At 42.4% G+C, this 18,200-nt stretch overlaps 1 protein-coding gene across 1 annotated transcript in view; it reads left to right on the top strand.

Annotated features, from left to right (window-relative positions):
* The window catches only part of LOC149272859 (aromatic-L-amino-acid decarboxylase-like), a gene marked incomplete at its 3' end in the record, with an annotated part of 77,305 nt that overhangs the window by 43,170 nt on the left and 15,935 nt on the right, over positions 1-18,200 (top strand). The window contains exons 8-9 of the mRNA XM_089506659.1: positions 625-692; positions 15,101-15,177. Coding sequence (XP_089362785.1) covers positions 625-692; positions 15,101-15,177 — 145 coding nt within the window. The remainder of the gene's footprint in view (positions 1-624; positions 693-15,100; positions 15,178-18,200) is intronic.

Genomic DNA, 18,200 nt, shown 5'->3' with positions numbered 1-18,200 from the left:
TATAGGGGTCCAAGGGCAATGCTACAGTAAAATTTCCCTACTATAATGAAGTGAAATAATATAGTAAACAATGGGAAATAATAAAGACGGAATAGAAACAATCCAACTTGGAAACACAATGTAATACATCATAGTGATCTTTTAAACAGCCAAGGCTAGGAGACTCCTTTGTAGTTTAAATTGTCAGTTATCCTGCACTATGCTAAGCTTCTCCTTCCTTTCAGCTAAAATGTACATTTATTGACTAACATATTGTTGTCATAAGGCTTACATACCTCCTTACATTTCAAATGGTTAAAGACTCAAATGCTGTTGTGATCTATTTATGGTAGTTTATAAGGAGTTTGAAAGAAGTATAATGTATTTTACCTACTCAATTACAAATGTAATATTTCTGTTGTCTATATACATATTGTTGTGATTTTGGGGGGATAGGAGGGGAAAGGAGGACAGTGTAAGGCTCAGAACAGGGACTGTCTCACCCAAGAGGAAACATTTGGGTTTACATTGTTATCCAAAATTCTTGTAATATTCTTAGTGTTCTTGCTATACGGATTTTGCCTTTTCCATGAACATTGCTTATTATCACAAAATACTTATTTCATCATATATTTCCATTTTTAGTTTGCTGACTCTTTCAACTTTAATCCACATAAGTGGCTTCTTGTGAACTTTGACTGCTCTGCATTCTGGTATGTTGAAAATGTATGGAAAATAATGTGATATATGTATTTTTTTTGGTCTCTGTATTTTGTATGCAATACTGTCTATAGGTTAATATGTTTAGTTAGACAAACCCTTGGAAATTATGGCACAAGATAACCAAGTTGTGCAGAACCACAGATCCTATGATTGTTTGGCACATTCGAAAACATAATGGAACATCTGATGCATGTAGTAAATTAGCTGCTACCCTCATAGCTATAACCAAATTAATTGACAAAAACAACCGATATGCTGATATGATGTATGCTGTAACTGTTTTGTAGCTGAGATCTGTCACAAAGGATCTACATAGTTGCCAACATTTGAAAAAAATCTACGGGCACTTTGCAGCACAGCTATGAAATATGTAAAATTTTTGCACACCGACTGTCACAAAGTTCCACCCACCCACTCTGTCCAATCCAGATCAATAGTATAATCGATGCAGATTATATCACCAAGTGTATACACTAACTTGCCGTTGCACCTGCAGGACTTGCCATGGCACTCACAGGCCTTGCAATTGCCATGAACACTGTAAGCACCAATCTCTGCACAGCAGGCTAATGTGCCATAAACACAATTACCGTATTTGCCCGATTATAAGACAAGGTTTTTTCCGGAGCAAATGCTCTGAAAAATACCCCTCGTCTAATAATCAGGGTCGTCTTATAATCAGACCTCAAATAGGTCTGACTATTGGACTAAGACCCAGATCCCCCGCAGCGATGCAGGGGACCTGGATCCTCTTGTGTTATGCCGCCCCACCCCAACTTACCGGTGCTTCTGAGTCCCCGGTGCTTAGTCCGGACAGCGTGTAGAGCTCTACGCGATTCGCGTAGACAACTTCCACTCAATCGTGTAGAGCTCTACACGCTGCCCGGACTAAGCACTGAGGACTCAGAAGCACCGGTAAGTTTGGAGGAGGGAGGGGGAGGGAGTGTTAAATGGGGGGCATAAGGCATTTCTGGATGCAGAGTGCTCTGTGAAATGCCTTTAAACCCCCTAAACCCATTGAAAACAATGCATTTTGAGCCCGTACATGTACAGGCTTTGTCATTAAGGGGTTAATGCCACTCTGCCACCAGAAATGCCTTTTAACCCTCAATACATCACTCTGCCTCCTGAAATGCTTTATACCTCCCTATATGCCACTCTGCCCCATAATATGCCTTTTAACCCCCTAAATGCCAGAGTGGCATATAGGGGTATGAGGCAATTCTGGAGGCAGAGTGGCACATAGGGGGTCAAAAGGCATATCATGGGGCACAGTGGCATATAGAGGGTTAAAAGGCGTATCATGGGGCACAGTAGCATTTAGAGGGTATAAGGCATTTCTGGGGCAGAGTGGCGAGCCTGGGGGCAGATGTGCATAACTGGGGGGGGCAGGCTGAAAAAAGGAAATAAAAACAAAATATTTTTCTCAATCATAGCTTTTTTTAACAAACAATTGTTCACATAGTTTACATGAATTAACATTTACTGGTAAAACTTTTTACCTATAGGGTCGTCTTATATTCAGGCTTTTTCTTTTTTTTCCTAAATTAATATTCAGATTTTGGGGGGTCGTCTTATAATCAGGGTCGTCTTATAATCGAGCAAATACGGTAAGTCCGCTCTCTTGCTTTATATAGACAATATTTAAATATATATATATATATATATATACACACACATATACGCACAATACCTATATTAACAAAAAAGTATTTTTCCCTTCCCAAGATGACGTCGGTGGGCAGTCCACTTATTTTGGCAAGTGGGAGGTCCCACTGATGTTGCAAGAAAACTAGCGGAGTGGGGTGTGGGCAAAAGTTCTCCAGATATGGAGATCATCCATATATGACTTGCTAGAGGTAGGTGACTGCCTAGTGCCTCTGCAGGTGCCCTTCTGCTTCCAGGAATTGTACTGTAACACTTTACTCATGTTTAATTATTTGCAGTTGTGATCTTGTTTAATATGTCCTTCCTATTGTGTAATATTTTGATATTTCCAAACAGATAAAATTGAGACATATTCCTTGTGGGCCTTGTTTTCAGTTTCTGTGAGGAACATGCATAGCAACAATAAAAATAGTATTTTCACTAATGAGTTGTAGTGAGGTTGATGGGAGGTTTATGTAACAAAATGTCAGTTGAAGTGGTATGAAAAACATGTTATGTTATAGATGCCTCAGGTACATCCTTTAAATGCTAATCTTATAGGGTCACAAAAGTTGCGGAGAGAAGTAGGGGGCAGGCCTACAGAAAAAGCTGCTTTAGGATAGCCTTGAGAAGTGGGGAGACAGTACTAAAAACTACCCTGATGCAGTTGAACCAGAGTGAACTGATTTATTAGGCTTGGCAAAGATTTAATACACACATCACGCATTATACATGCATAATTAAAGTGTAGTGGTACCACAGTGCCTCGTCCGAGGGTATCTAATAATGACAAAACTGGGCTTCCTCTATGTTGTTAGACAATGGGATGTTTAAACCCCTTCACAACCAATGAAGTACCAGGTACATTATGAAAAGCTGTGACTAGAGGTAAAAAATAAATTTCCCACATCTATGTGTATATATATCTCACATACACACTGATTCACATGTACTATTATATATTTTTTTACTAGGTAGCCTTGGAAACCATGTTGGTTTCAGATTTAATAATATGCATACAATCTTTACAGGCATTAATAGAGTGTTCACCCCTCTATTACCAGGCAGTAGAGAATTAACTCCTCTTTTACCAGACATTACACACACAGTCACACAAACAAACGCAGTGACAAACACGCATACCTGGTGCTCAGCTTACACTGAGCTTGGTGTGAAGGAGGGACTCCTATGAGGAGAGGCTTCTGAACTCTCAGGCAATCAGGAGAGTTGAGAAGTCTCTCCTCCCTCCCTCAGACTTCTCATTCTGGGACAATGCATTGTCCCGGATTGAGGCTTCCAGGCCCAGTGCCTTACTACTACTGCTCCTGAGGAACCTCTTTGACTGTCATATCTCTGGGGAACCTTTTTTAAATTTCTATAATGCCCCCAAATGTAATTTCTGAATCAAAAAAACACCCCCGAATTTGGTTTGAAATTAACTTCCGGGAAATTGTTTTTGGTTGCTGTGATACAGGGATTCGTGACATTTATAAGTGCTACAATATCACTAGAGATAATTTAAAAAAAAATAAAAATAAAATCTATTTTGAAATGGTTGTACGCTACTTGTACTTATTTCCCTTTAACTTGCAGAAAAAAAGAACACAACATAAAAACACTGGTAAAAGAATAAAAGATTTTGCAAATTAAATTTAGATTTTTTTTTTCAATTTCCACCATATTTTATTATGGTAAATTAGATTATATGATCAAATTAATGGTATCTAATTCTCAAAAAAAACATATATAATTTGCGTGGGTACAGTAAATGAGAGTGAAGAAAATTACAGCTAAATGCAGAAATGTAAGACAGCCCTATCCTTAAGAATTTAAAGATCCCTGAAGCAAGATGCGCACAACTTTCTGATGCATAAATTGTCAAACTATGTTTATCAGTGAACCAGCAGAAGAACAAAAGCAACTTCTATAACAAATGTAAAGATATATTTTTATACTGCCTCCGACAAGGTACTTGTTTATCTGTAGACATTCAGTTAGCTGACTAATGTAGTCTTTCATGTAGTTTTGTGGGAACAAAAATTTATTTGCTTGATACAGATTTATTTCTAGTTATCTTACTGTCCACTTAACTATGTTTCCTGGGGTTGTTACTGACTAGAAGTTTCAAATCCCACGCTGAGGCCCTGCAGTTAAATAAAGGAAGTACCAGGCCTGTAGAAGGAAAAAGTACTAATCCTACTGTAAGGTTTGGGAGATGGAGGAGTCCGGTATGCAGGAAAACCCCAATTCAAAGAGCATAAACAGGGTCAGGATCACCAAATGCAGTGTAGTCCAGTACATGTTAGCCAGGGTCACTGAAATCAGCGTAGTCCGGAAACAATAGCCAGGGTCGGTACACAAGAAATCAGGAAGATAGGATACAATAAACTAAACAGCGGTACTCAACACAATAACTAAACACCGAGCACTGCTTAGTGCTGGGTTTTAAACCCACCACGCCTCCGTGCGTGATGTCACCCGAGCGCGTTCCCTGCCATCTCCATTCGGGGAAGCATAAAGTTTGTTGAGGGTGAGTGTTTAGAAGCAGTCACGCTGGGAGCGTGGGAGGAAGTAGGAGACGCCACGCTGGATACTCAGGTGAGTGGCTTCGTCGGGGTTCCTTACGTGGACTCTGACACCTACTAACATTTTGTCTGATCAAACCTGATCTAACGCAGAGCTATCATAATCAGTAACATTTTGTTGAAATTTTTGTTGAGGGGGGGCTGGCTACGGGTTAGCCCCCCCTGAAAAAGATTGTTAATATTGCCTATTTTAGAGTAGATCTAACGAAAAAAACAGTTGATCAAACCTGATCTAACAAAGATCTAACAAATGCAATGATCTTTTGTAAAAATTCTTAATATGGGGGCTAACCCGGGGGAGGTCTGGACTGGCCATCGGTGGGCCGGGCCGCGGCAGGGCCGGATTGATTAAGGGGCTGATGGAGCTGCAGCTCCAGGCCCTTACCTTAAAATAGGCCCAGTCAGGACCGGACTGACTGGGCCCATGTGGCCTCTACGGCCGCATTAACGCAGGGCATAAGGGGCACCTGCCCCTTAAGCCTGCCGCAACTTCGACCGGGTCCGCCACTCTAAGGGGCCGGGAAGCCCCCACCAGGGCCAGCCTTACGGGTGTGCGGCCGCACAGGGTTTAAATTAAAACATCGGGGGTTTTGGTTTTTTTTTACTTTATTTAACATCCTCCATGTTAAATAAAGTTTTTTTTTTTTACTTTATTTAACATGGAGGATGTTAAATAAAGTTAAAAAAAACCAAAAAAAACCCCCGATGTTTTAATTTAAGCCCTGTGCCCTGGTGGGGGCTTCCCGGCCCCTTAGAGTGGCGGACCCGGTCGCAGTTGCGGCGGGCTTAAGGGGCTCTGCGTTAATGCGGCCGTAGAGGCTGTGTAGGCCCAGTCAGTCCGGTCCTGACTGGGCTTATTTTAAGGTAAGAGCCTGGAGCTGCAGCTCCATCAGCCCCTAAATCAATCCGGCCCTTCCGCGGGCCCGGTCGCAGTTGCTGCTTGCTCCGGCAACAAGGTAAGTAGGGTGAGGGAGGGGGGTGCAGTGAGAAGTGGCAGAGGGGGGGTTAAATAGTGAGAAAGGGGGAGAGGGATAGATAGTGAGAGGGGGTACATAGTGAAAAGGGGGAACATAGTGAGAGGGGGTAGTGTGAATGCGTATGAGAATTAATAAATTCATGTGTGGATGAATTGCTTGAATGATTTGTGAGACTGCATTAATGAATGTGTTAATGATTTGTGTATGCAAAGATGGTACATGAAGGGTGGGCTCTAACAATAAATAAATAAATTAAAATGGGCTGCTCAGGCTTAAATGCCCGGGCCTATTTTTTGTCCCAGCCCGGGCCTGCTTGCAACTGAATCTCTGCCCTTTGTACCTGGAGTCTGTAGAAGCATAAGAAATAGAGATATTGAGTCATTAGGAAAATTTAATTTTCTGTCAATGTGTTTAAACATTACATAAAATGTCAGCTATATTCTTTTTCAATTTACAAATCACATGTATCGATTTTTAATTTGTGTACATTTATGTGTATATATATATATATATATATATATATACACTCACTGGCCACTTTGTTAGGTACACATGTTCAATTGGTGGTTAACACAAATAGCTAATCAGCCAATCACATGGAAGCAACTCATTGCATTTAGGCATGTAGACGTGGTCAAAACAAGTTATCCAAGCCGAGCATCAGAATGGGGAAGAAAGGGGCTTTAAGTGACTTTGAACGTGGCATGGTTGTTGGTGCCAGACGGGCTGGTCTGAGTATTTCAGAAACTGCTGCCAGCGAGCGGCAGTTGTGTGGACGAAAATGTTTTGTTGAGGTCAGAGGAGAATGGGGAGACTGGTTCGAGATGACCGAAAGGCAATAGTAACTCAAATAACCACTCATTACAACCAAGATCCACAGTCACCAGATCTCAATCCAACAGAGCACCTTTGGGATGTGGTGGAACGGGAGATGTGGTGGAAATGTATGTGCAGCCGACAAATCTGCAGCAACTGCGTGATGCCATCATTTCCATATGGAATGTTTCCAACACCTTGTAGAAAGTATGCCACAAAGAATTAAGGCAGTTCTGAAGGCAAAAAGGGGTCTAATCCGGTACTAGCAAGGTGTACCTAATATACCGTCTTGGCTCAAATATAGGCCGCACCCTTAAAGTTTGCTGCTATTTTAAAGAAAATTGTATTTTTAAGGAAAAAATACACGAGTTGAATGGTTAAACAGTATTTTATCTAATGAACATGAATACATGTATTGTAACATTTGTGGTATCTATTATGCAGCATAGTCAGCATAGGTTATATACAAATAAATTTGGAAAGCCAATAGTCATTTTAAGGACCCCCTTAATTCCTAATGCACCTTACTTATAGATATGCCCCTCTGCCCCCTCATATGCTCCCCTAGATATTCCACTGTGCTCCCCTAGATATTCCACTGTGCTCCCCTAGATATTCCACTGTGCTCCCCTAGATATTCCACTGTGCCCCCCTAGATATTCCACTGTGCCCCCCTGGATGTGCCACTCTGCCCCCCTGGATGTGCCACTCTGCCCCCCTGGATGTGCCACTCTGCCCCCTGGATATGCCACTCTGCTCCCCTGATATGCTTCATGCCCTCCAGATATGCTACTCTGCCCCCCAGATATGCTTAATGTCCGCCAGATATGCCACTCTGCTCCCCTGATATGCTTCATGCCCCCCAGATATGCCACTCTGCCTTCTGATATGCCACTCTGACCCCCAGATATGCCACTCTGCTCCCCTGATATGCTTCATGCCCTCCAGATATGCTACTCTGCCCCCCAGATATGGCACACTGCTCCCCAGATATGCTTAATGTCCGCCAGATATGCCACTCTGCTCCCCTGATATGCTTCATGCCCCCCAGATATGCCACTTTGTACCCTAGATATGCCACCCTGCTATATCTTTAAATTTCCACAGTAAAATCACACCATAATTATAAGATATTATAGAGGGTGTGTGTGTGAGATATGTGCAGTGTAACTATATTGGTCCAATGGGGGGATTTTTTTTAGTCCCATTTAGAATTTTGAAAAATGGCAGTTGCTAACTACTGGGCTGATATTTGGGGTGCTATATCTTTAAATTTCCACTGTAAAATCGCACCATATTGTAAGATATAGAGGGATGTGTGTGTGAGATATATGCAGTGTCACTACTTGGCAGATATTTGGGGCGCCATATGTTTAAATTTCCACAGTGAAGTCTTTCCATATTGTAAAATATTATAAAGGTGGGTGTATTTTTAATATATTGGTCCAATGTGGGATTTTTGTAATGTTGGAAAATGTAATTTGCTGGCATGGGTCTGATATTAAGCTTTAATTTAATTAATAAAATTATATAATTTTGAAGGGAGATATATACATGTTTGAGAACTCTGCCTAATCCAGTCATAATTGTATCATTACATCTTTATTATCACGTTTGCAGTTTTTATACACCTAATGCTAATCTGAATCAAAGAGCGTCTGATGGCTTGAACACTGATATGAAACTGTCTGCTAGCTTGACTTCGGTCCGGAAGACCCGGCTAGATTCTCAGCGGGTCGGCCTGGGCCTGTCCAGGGAAGTTATGCAGGAGTCAGGTCAGTTTCCCGGGAAAGCCCATCTGCTTTTTAATTCTGGTTTCCTGGTCGATGCTCTACAGTAAAGTTATAGGGATGCAGGACAAGGCTCCACCGCAACAATCGCCCGTTATCCTCAGAGACTGTTTAGCCAAATCAAATAGTTGTGATCAGTTAGCACTGTGAAGGACTGTCTGTAGAGGTATGGCTGGAGTTTTTTTAAGAGCCCATACCCGTGCATTCATTCTCTACAGCGGCGTACCCGAATTCCCTGGGCAGCAGCTTCCGGTGCTCACTGCCGAAGACCTGAGTCTTCGTTTTGGGGGTGGGCCAATTGGAAACAGCCTTTATTTTGGCAGGTTCCGGTAGTTGTTGCCCTCTACCCACCCGGTGCCCTAAGTAAGATACCTCAGCCATGCCTACTTGTGAGGACGAATATAAAGGGAGTCCGGTATGCAGGAAAAGGCAGACTGACCTAGAAGCAGCCGAAATCCATAGAGCACTGTTTAGGCGATCGTGCCGGAAATCCAGGAAACAAGCCGAGGTCAGGGCACCAGAAAAGTAGCAAAGTCCGTTAAAACAAGCCGAAGTAATAATCCCGAAACTGGAACTGCAGTGAAAATACATCAAGCAACGAGCAGTACCGAAGATGGAGTTTAAATGTTCCTGGGCTGATGACGTCATTGGGAGCGCCCACAGCCTCCCGGCGACGGAGAAAAAGAAGGCGGGGCTAAACATGCCAGCTTGGGCCCCCTGTTGTTGTCTGGGTCATCAGAACATAGGTACAGTAACCCCTTCTCCAACTCCACTCTTGTCTTCCCTAACCCACTGGGTTCTGTCCCTGCCCGGTACGTTCGTAAGGTCAGATCGGACAGGGTCTCCTGAGCAAAGTCGGTTGGGGATGGCCAGGAGGGGGTAAGGAAATATGGGACACAGTCGGGGTTTGGTCCAGTACTTGCCTGGGTCTCGTCCTCGAGGGTCCTTTCCGTTTCCGTGCCTGTTGCCGGGTAATTGCTGCACATCCCGAGTCATGCGATGCACCCACTCTGTAAAAGGCTGTCCTTCTTGCCAGTGCAAACCTTGGAATTTTAACCGGTGGGCCTCTGTAGTCAGCACTGTGCTCTTCCGGGATAGCCTCATACGCCTCACGTGCCCTACCTGATAATCGGCTCATCAGGAGTGTGATCCAGCTGGTCTCGTCCACTCTTTGTAAGCCACATTGTCTTTTGAAGACCTGAAGATATCGGTTGATCTCGTCCCTGGTGTCGTCGAACTTTGAGATTACGTCATAAGGTAGTTTCATACGGCGGGCTGTTGCTCATCTACTGTAAATATTCTGTCTCTGTCCCGCTGTATTTCGCCATCCTCAGCTGCATGGTTTCGCTGATCAACTTAGCGGCAATCTCTTGCAGGAGTTTGGCTCCCAGGAGGCCTAAGCACCACTGTACCTCTTTCTGGATTTCTGAGTTTTCCATCCCTTCGGACTGGGCATGGGTACTTCGGTCTCCTTCCATCAGTTCGGCGAGAAAAGTAGCTTTTGACTTGTTGCCGTCTTTCCTCTGGCTTCCAGTAGTTAATTTTAGGTGTTCATTTTTAAGCTGCTGTGACGGGAGGTCCTGTACCCCGACTAGGTACACCCGCCAAACGTTTCCTTCCCTGGACTTTACCCTTTGTATAGATAAATTTGATGAATGATTCTTTGTAACCTAATGTGCAAATCATAGAATTATGTCTGAAAATATAATCAGAACAAAGAGTAACGAGTACCAGGCATACTGCCCATATTGTCTGAAGCGTATTGTAACTGTATGGTTCATTATTCTTGGGAGTTGGCCACTCGCAAAGGTTGTGACTCGTGCAGTAAACAACACAAGGCAAATACACATACATTTGTGTAAATAAGCAGGGAGAGAATCCCGATTAGTCAGAAGGCTTGATTACCTGTATAGGAGTGCACGCCTGTACAGTGTTGGTACTTTCCCGAGGAGGTTCTCTGACTGGTCGCCGGTGCTTCCCCAGCTGATGATTCCAGACAGATGACGTGCTCGCCTCTCGGTGATATAAGTACATAATCGTAGTTCTGATCAGATTTGTGAATACTTGGTGAGGTTATGTTCATGCAAGAATATCATTATCAAAAAAAATATATTTTCACCATTTATTCAACCTGAGTGACCGTCTTTAAAGGCATATCCGAACCCATTGCCATTTGGCAATACACCCTCTCAGTCCTAGACAGAACTAGAGAGATGAAGCATGACTTTGTCGGAATGGAGCCATGCTGGTGCTGTAGCTGAATGAAATCTAGCTGATGCAGCACGTGTACTGCCCTGACAAGGACAGTAAGTGATTTATAGCAGCCCACCCCAAGCATCAGACAGAACTCATGTTGAGGTGGAAAACAAAGAACACTTTATTGGGAAAACACACAGCTTTATATCCAAACTCTATCAGATAATGAGTTAATCCCATCACCACAAACAATACCCTGCCCAGACAGCCAGGCGCCACAATCAGGCCACCAAGCACACCAATACCCATGTAACCTTAAATCCTTGTTTTTGGGGTTAAAAGTCCTCTGCAGCCCTCTTTCCATGACATCCATACATCTTAATGTAAGGAAGGCTTGATTTAGTGTGGTGCATATGTGGAATGGTCTCTCAGCAGAATACCTTGATGTATACTTTTATTTAATGTAATAAAGTTATACTTAATCTAAGGAAGATTTACTTTACTGGGGAGTGGAGGATATGTGGAACAGCCTCACAGCAGAAGAAGTTTGGCACCCACAGAACCTCTGAGATTTGTACCTTTATTTAATAGCCTTACTTCATATAAGGAAGATTTACTTTACTAAGGGGAAAGGGGGGTTTAGGTGGAACAGGCACCCAGCAGAAGTAACTTCAGAAGTATCCACAGAGCCCCTAAGATTTTTATTTTTCTCAGTTTTGCATCTATCTATTATAAATTGCTGTTTTTGTTGATGTTTAACCCCTTTGTGACAATGGCTGATTTTATGCTCGTGGTTAGCTGTAAATTTTCTCTCATTTACTGAACCCACACAAGTTATATGTTGTTTTTTTCAGGACAAGAAGGGCTTTCATTATGTTGATTGTATTATATAATTTACTGTAAAAAATAAGTAAAATATTTTTAAGTTTAGTTTTTCTGACTTGAAAAACCTTTTAATAAAAGCCAATGAAAAAACCTGCTAATAAATATATTCTATTTGTCCTGAGTTTAGAAATACCCAATGCTATTTCAAAACCAATTTTTCCAAATCTGATAATTTTTGCCCCCCATGTGCTATTTGGGACATCTTTGAAGCCAGTCAATACAATTTACCCCATCAAATCATGCATGGGTTTGTCGGGTTATTTGGAAGGTAAAAGGCCACCTTTGAGAGGTGTGCATTTTTTGGTCAGTCTGTGCCCATGTCCTATTTGAACCTGGCCAATTCGATTTACCCTATAAAATCATACATTTATTTTAAAACTAGACCCCCCAGGGGTAACTCTTTCCATGCATTACTTTTAGTGATGGTATAGCGCTCATGAAAATAAGCTAAGCCAGGAGGGCTCTGGAGATACCATCTTGGAAACCATTTTTATAATGGAAGCCGCCATCTTGCGAGAGGCAAAATCTCTCGCATTGGCGCTTGTGACCACTCTCCGGAGCGGTCACACTGCATCCTGGGGTGTGTGCAGGGTATACTTGGGGTCTGGTCTGTAACCCACGATGTATGATTATACCAACAAAGACACCACAATCAGAAATCTAGGTAATGCAATGTATTGTATGTATATGACAGGACAAGCAAATAAGGGTTATACAGTCTGTAAGCAAGAAACCGGATGTATGGCAGGATAAATAAATACTAGTAATAAGTCTTTTGGAAAGAACTGTGAATGTATTTGCTGCTTGAAAGAGGGACACAACCAGGGTGAGGGGAAAATTAAAAAGAAGTAGGTAGATCTAGAGATGTGAAGAAAATTGTGTGTCAACCCATTAAATATACATTGAGGGATGGACCCAGGTCAGTTCTTCTGCTAGAATGTCTGTAAGACTGCACTTTGTAAGGCAGTGAGAGAAAAGGTCTACTCCTAACTAAAACTACACACAAGAAAACATAATATACCGTATTTGCTCGAAAAAAAAAAAATAAGACGAATGCTCTGAAAAATACCCCTTGTCTTCTAATCGGGGTCATCTTATAATCAGACCTCAAATAGGTCTGACTATGAGACTAAGATCCAGATCCCCCACAGCGCTGCAGGGGACCTGTATCCTCCTGTCTTATGCCCCCCATTTAACCCCCCCAAACTTACCGGTGCTTGTGACTCCCTGGTGCGAAGCCAGGGCAGCGTGTAGACGTCTACGCGATTCGCGTAGACAACTTTCGCTGCAGCCGGAAGGAGGTGCGGTTAGCAGCAGGGGTTGTCTGCGTCCATCGCGCAGACCGTCCCCGGCTGTCAGAGATCAGAGTTCCCTGCACCGGTCTGAGGAATTCTCCCAGACAACCCCCGCTGCTAACCGCACCTCCTTCCGGCCGCAGCGGAAGTTGCCTACGCGAATCGCGTAGACGTCTACCCGCTGCCCGGACAACACACTGGGGAATCAGAAGCACCGGTAAGTTTGGGGGGTGGGGAGTGTTAAATGGGGGGGCATAAGGCATTTTTGTAGGCAGAATGCTCTATGAAATGCCTTTTAACCCCCTTAATGCCTCCAGAAATACCTTTAACCCTCTATACACCACTCTGCCTCATGAAATGCCTTATACCTCCCTATATGCCACTCTGCCCCATAATATGCCAGAGTGGCATATAGGGGTATAAGGCATTTCTGGAGGCAGAGTGGCACATAGGGGGTCAAAAGGCATATCATGGGGCACAATGGCATATAGAGGGTTAAAAGGCATATCATGGGGCACAGTGGCATTTAGAGGGTTAAAAGGCAATACATGGGGCACAGTGGCATATAGGGGGTATAAGGCATTTCTGGAGCAGAGTGGCAAGCCTGGGGGCAGATGTGTATAACTGGGGGCAGGTTGGAAAATAAAAGGAATATTTTTCTCAATCATAGCTTTTATTTAAAAAAAAATAGTTTACATGAATTAACATTTACTGGTAAAACTTTTTTCCTATAGGGTCGTCTTATATTCAGGCTTTTTCTTTTTTTCCTAAATTAATATTCAGATTTTGGGGGGGTCGTCTTATAATCACTGTCATCTTATAATCAAGCAAATACGGTAGTTACTGAAATGTTGGGATGAGGGGGTATGCAATAAGGATCCAAACCACATAATAGGGCGATCTGCCCCTGGTAGGGCAGCACTGGCATACCTGGAAACTTGTCGGCTACCTGGAGTTCTCCAGGCCAAACCCAGGGAGTTCCGAGGTATGAGCACGGGTCCACAACTATATCTACCACTCTAGTCCTTGTCTGTCTAGGTTAGAATACACCACTGCATACTGAAGATAACTTGGTCAGATATATTGTTATGCTGCAATGATGGATTCCAACATGACTGCATCTGCTGTATTTATGTGGAACTCAATTCCGCCCTGAGCTATGCTTAAACTAGGTGAAAAGCACCAAATCAAGACAAAAAAGGAAGCCTGTGTACTAGAAGCATAGGAACCAAGTGACATATGCCTGCTTATTTGTCTTCCCCTATTTTTCTTAAGGTATGTCAATAACATTTTCAATCCAGATCAGGATTGTTTTTTCCCATGTTGAAAAAAGAAATCTCCTACAAACTACTACTTAAGTACACTCTAAGCAATTGGACCTCTTCAGTCTTCATTCTTATATAGAGCAATGGAGAGGAATTCAATTAAACAGGATTCATTGCATAAAATACCTTACAATTTAAAAACAACGGGTCACTCAGATCCCTGCTCCAAAGTGCATCAGTGACTCTATAGAGCACACAGTTCTACAACATTAGATAGAATGTCCTTAATAGTCTCCCACCAAATGAAGCCTGCAAGAGCTGATGTCAGTGTGTGTTCCCCTTGACATCAGTTGCGTTTCCATTGATCTCATAGAACACACCTCCATTTAAAGGGGAAAATGGGTGGGGAATGGGGCATTTAAGGACCCTGGTCCCGCGACCCCGTCGACCTGGAGAAGCAGTGCAAGGAGAACAAAGTTCCCAGGTATGCTCATATTTGACACAGAAGCCTGAGAGGTCCAATTGAAAGCATTAAATATAGTGAGCGGTAAACTGCTAATGAAAAAGTGAGTGCAATACAACTATTATCTATGTATGGTTATTCCTGATACAGACAATACCGCACTTTATTCCTTTTTTTCTCATTGTGATGTTCTGATTCTTTATGAAGGATAACTGACGCTGCTACACAAGCTGAGATAAGTTTGAAGTGTCTACTTTTTTGGGCATTATTTCATATTTTTTAGCACACATCTTTACCATTCTATTTTGTGTATTTTTTCCAATTGTTTATGCTATTTGCCACTGCAAGAAATGACTTCCACATTTGCACACATACACACACAGTAAATGTCACTCTTTATATGCATAATTAGTTTAATAGGTAAAAGTAAACTGTTCATTGATGTTAAGATGCATTATACGTTGTGGTTTCATCCACAGGGTAAAGAAGAGATCTGACTTAATTGGTGCATTTAAAATGGACCCTGTGTACCTTCAGTATGACCAACAAGAATCTGGTAAGTGTATTTACAGTTCTTGCACCATAAATCATTTTTCTTCAAACTAGAGTATTGTTGTTAACTTAGACAGTAAAAAAGTGGCAAATTTTTAAGGATAGTATTAAATACCCTTAACTGTACCATGAAGTGAAGATCCTCTTTTTCCTCCCTTTCAAACAAATAGGCATCACATTTTTTTATACAATAAAGAAACACTGACCTTTATGTTGCTAGTTCCTGTTCCTGTATTTTTTTGTATGGCTGCCTGGGTGCTGTGCACGCATGCGCAATCACGAGGCTGCCTTTTGTTTTATACCATAATTATGTGCACACCTTTGCACAGTGAACTCTGTAATATGGCGGAGAGGAGTGTGAGTGCAAGGACGTACAGCCCATCCAGTGGCCACATGTGTAGTTTTCTCTAGACTTATGCATTAGTATTCGGGAGAACATGAAAACCAACACGAATGTTGTGTTTTGGTCGCTCAAAGCGAATACCGAAAAACTACTATGGCGGCGGGTAAACGTACACAAATCTTTGTTTCTTCATGTTCGACTCCGTAAATATCTCCTAATCGCCCTCACCCCCCCCATATAAGTTACTGCCTCTAGCCTACCTTAAATCTTTGTAGCATAGCAGGGATTAATGGGAATCCATAGTATCGTGCCAGGAGTTAAAGGTGGGTTGATGTCAGAGGAGGCCCTGCCAGCAACCAATAGAGTTATTCTTACGGACCTTTAAAATTCTGGTGCCAAAGCTGCAGAAACGAAGACAAAAAAGAACACAGATAATTTATATGAATATTCACCCAAAACCAACATGGGAATGGGCGAATAATTGTGGAATACGAAGGGTTTTTTCCCCCCGAAGATGAACATGAAGACTTTGCCGGCAAACTTTGCCAGTTTTTACCTCTATGATGGCTTAATGGTGGTATACAAATAATTGGTAGCAGGTGACTTATTAATTGATTAATTTACTCCTCACTTATATGTGTCCTAGCAGGGCCGGCGCCACCTATAGGCAAAGTAGGCGCTCGCGGTCACTATGAGGAGGAGTGGGAGCAAGTCAGCCAGTTAGGAGTGGATGGTGGGTGTGACAAAAGGGGAGGGCCTTGTGGGGGTGATGCCATGGGCGGCAAAATTATGTTTTGCCTCGGGTGGCAAAAATTCTTGCACCAGCCCTGTTTCATAGACAGTTGTATAGGTGATAAATAACCCTCTCCCAAAGTGAAAATGTTTCTGAAATTATTCCATTCTAATATACATTGGAGATCACTGTATCAATTATTTTCTTATATCAGATCTGTTTTTAGTATTTTATATTGAGCCCAATTTAGACGTTATCTCATAACTTGATGCTCAGTCATTGCTCTTTTGCCATACTGCAGGTTAATTAAATAGTTTAGTGCAGAAAATGTACTGGTGTAGTGTGGAGAAGTTGTAGGGAACTGTATATCAGTTAATTATTGATATACAGGGACTGCAGGAAACATTTTTAATCCATTTATTTTAGGGCTTTGTTCACTTTAACTGAAGCAAAACTTCTAGTTTTTGGTCAACACAAATGTTTGTAACACATTTGTGACAAAATTAGACATTTGACTGTGCTTGCATACTGTGTATTTTAGTTCTTTATTAACCCATTAACCACAAAGCCCATACATGTACTGGCTGCTGTTAAACAGCTGCATCGTTTTAGCCACGATCGGCGGCTTTGCAGCATCCACGGAAGCCTCACAAGTGAGGCTGACCGTGGATCCGGGGAGGAAGGGCCTCCTCACCAAAAAATGACAATCGCTTCCTAAGCATAATCGGCGTTGCTAACGATATCGAGGCATGTAGCAACACAACCCCCTGCCCCGATTGCCTTGGGATTGCCCTGAAAGAGCAACCACAAGTGCCATCAAGTAAATGACATTGCTGCCACTCACAAGATGGTGTTGCGCTCCTCCTGCAGGTTGAATGAATATCAGGACAAATATAATCTATTTAGCAGGTTTTTTTCATTCGTTTTTGCAGATGAGTAAAAGATTTTTCAAAAAAGTGAGAAAAATAAATTTTATTTTTTTACAAAAAATCACCATATTTTATCATTTTTTATAGTAAATTAGATGATATGATAAAAATAATGGTATCTAAAGAAAGCCCTGTTTGTCCTGAAAAAAACAATATATAATATGTGTGGGTGCACAAAATGAGAAAGAAGCTAAACAGCAACACTGAAAAATGTTAAGAGCTGTGACGGAACCCTCCATCACTGGGACCACTGGAGAGGCCTGACAGCCAGCCTCCTCCCTATTGACTATGGGCCCTGGGTTTGTAAAGACTTCTGTGGCTACCCCCAGTGGCATATCATGTCATCACTGGCTGAGGGGATTATCTCTGTCAGACAGCCAGGCTCTGCAACCATGGAGTGACCGCCATTGTTTTAATTTAATATCAGACCCCTCCACCCCATGGTGCATTATTATGTTGTCCCCTTCCCCCCAGTTCCACTACTACAGCCATGTTCCCCCGGCCATCCCTGGTACTGATTTGGGCCAGCAATAGATAGTGGAGGTTGGGACCCTATTGTATTGTTAATCCTGTTACTGCCCTGTTGTCTCTGGGAGGGAGATTAAGGGGGCGGTTTGTATCCCAATATCTTGTTTTATGTTAATGTGTGTGTTGCTGGATATATCCAGCGATGTGTGTGAGAAATAAATCAGTCTTCGTTTGGTTTTACCCTACACTGAGTCCCGGCTAGTGACTAGGGAACCGGGGAAAGTGTGTTGTCCCAGGCTAAGGGAGCACAAGTCAGTGGAGGTAGTCGGTCGGACTAGCCAGATCCGTGACAAGAGCCATTGCCCCAAAATGTACTACGATTAAGAAACTGTCTTGTCATTAAGGGGGTTAAATACTTTTTCTGAGTAGTGGTTAGTTGATTAAGACAGTTGCCCATTTATGCTACCAGCCAAACACACAAAAAATGACTAGTATATTATATAGTCACCAGAATCAGGAATCAGCACTCACTCCCCACAGGAACTCAGGTGCTT

Source organism: Sceloporus occidentalis, unplaced genomic scaffold (genome assembly GCF_023333645.1).
Source record: "Sceloporus occidentalis isolate IW3139 unplaced genomic scaffold, rSceOcc1.0.p SCAF_407, whole genome shotgun sequence".
Classification (NCBI taxonomy): domain Eukaryota; kingdom Metazoa; phylum Chordata; class Lepidosauria; order Squamata; family Phrynosomatidae; genus Sceloporus; species Sceloporus occidentalis.
This window is presented reverse-complemented; position numbering and strand designations above follow the sequence as displayed.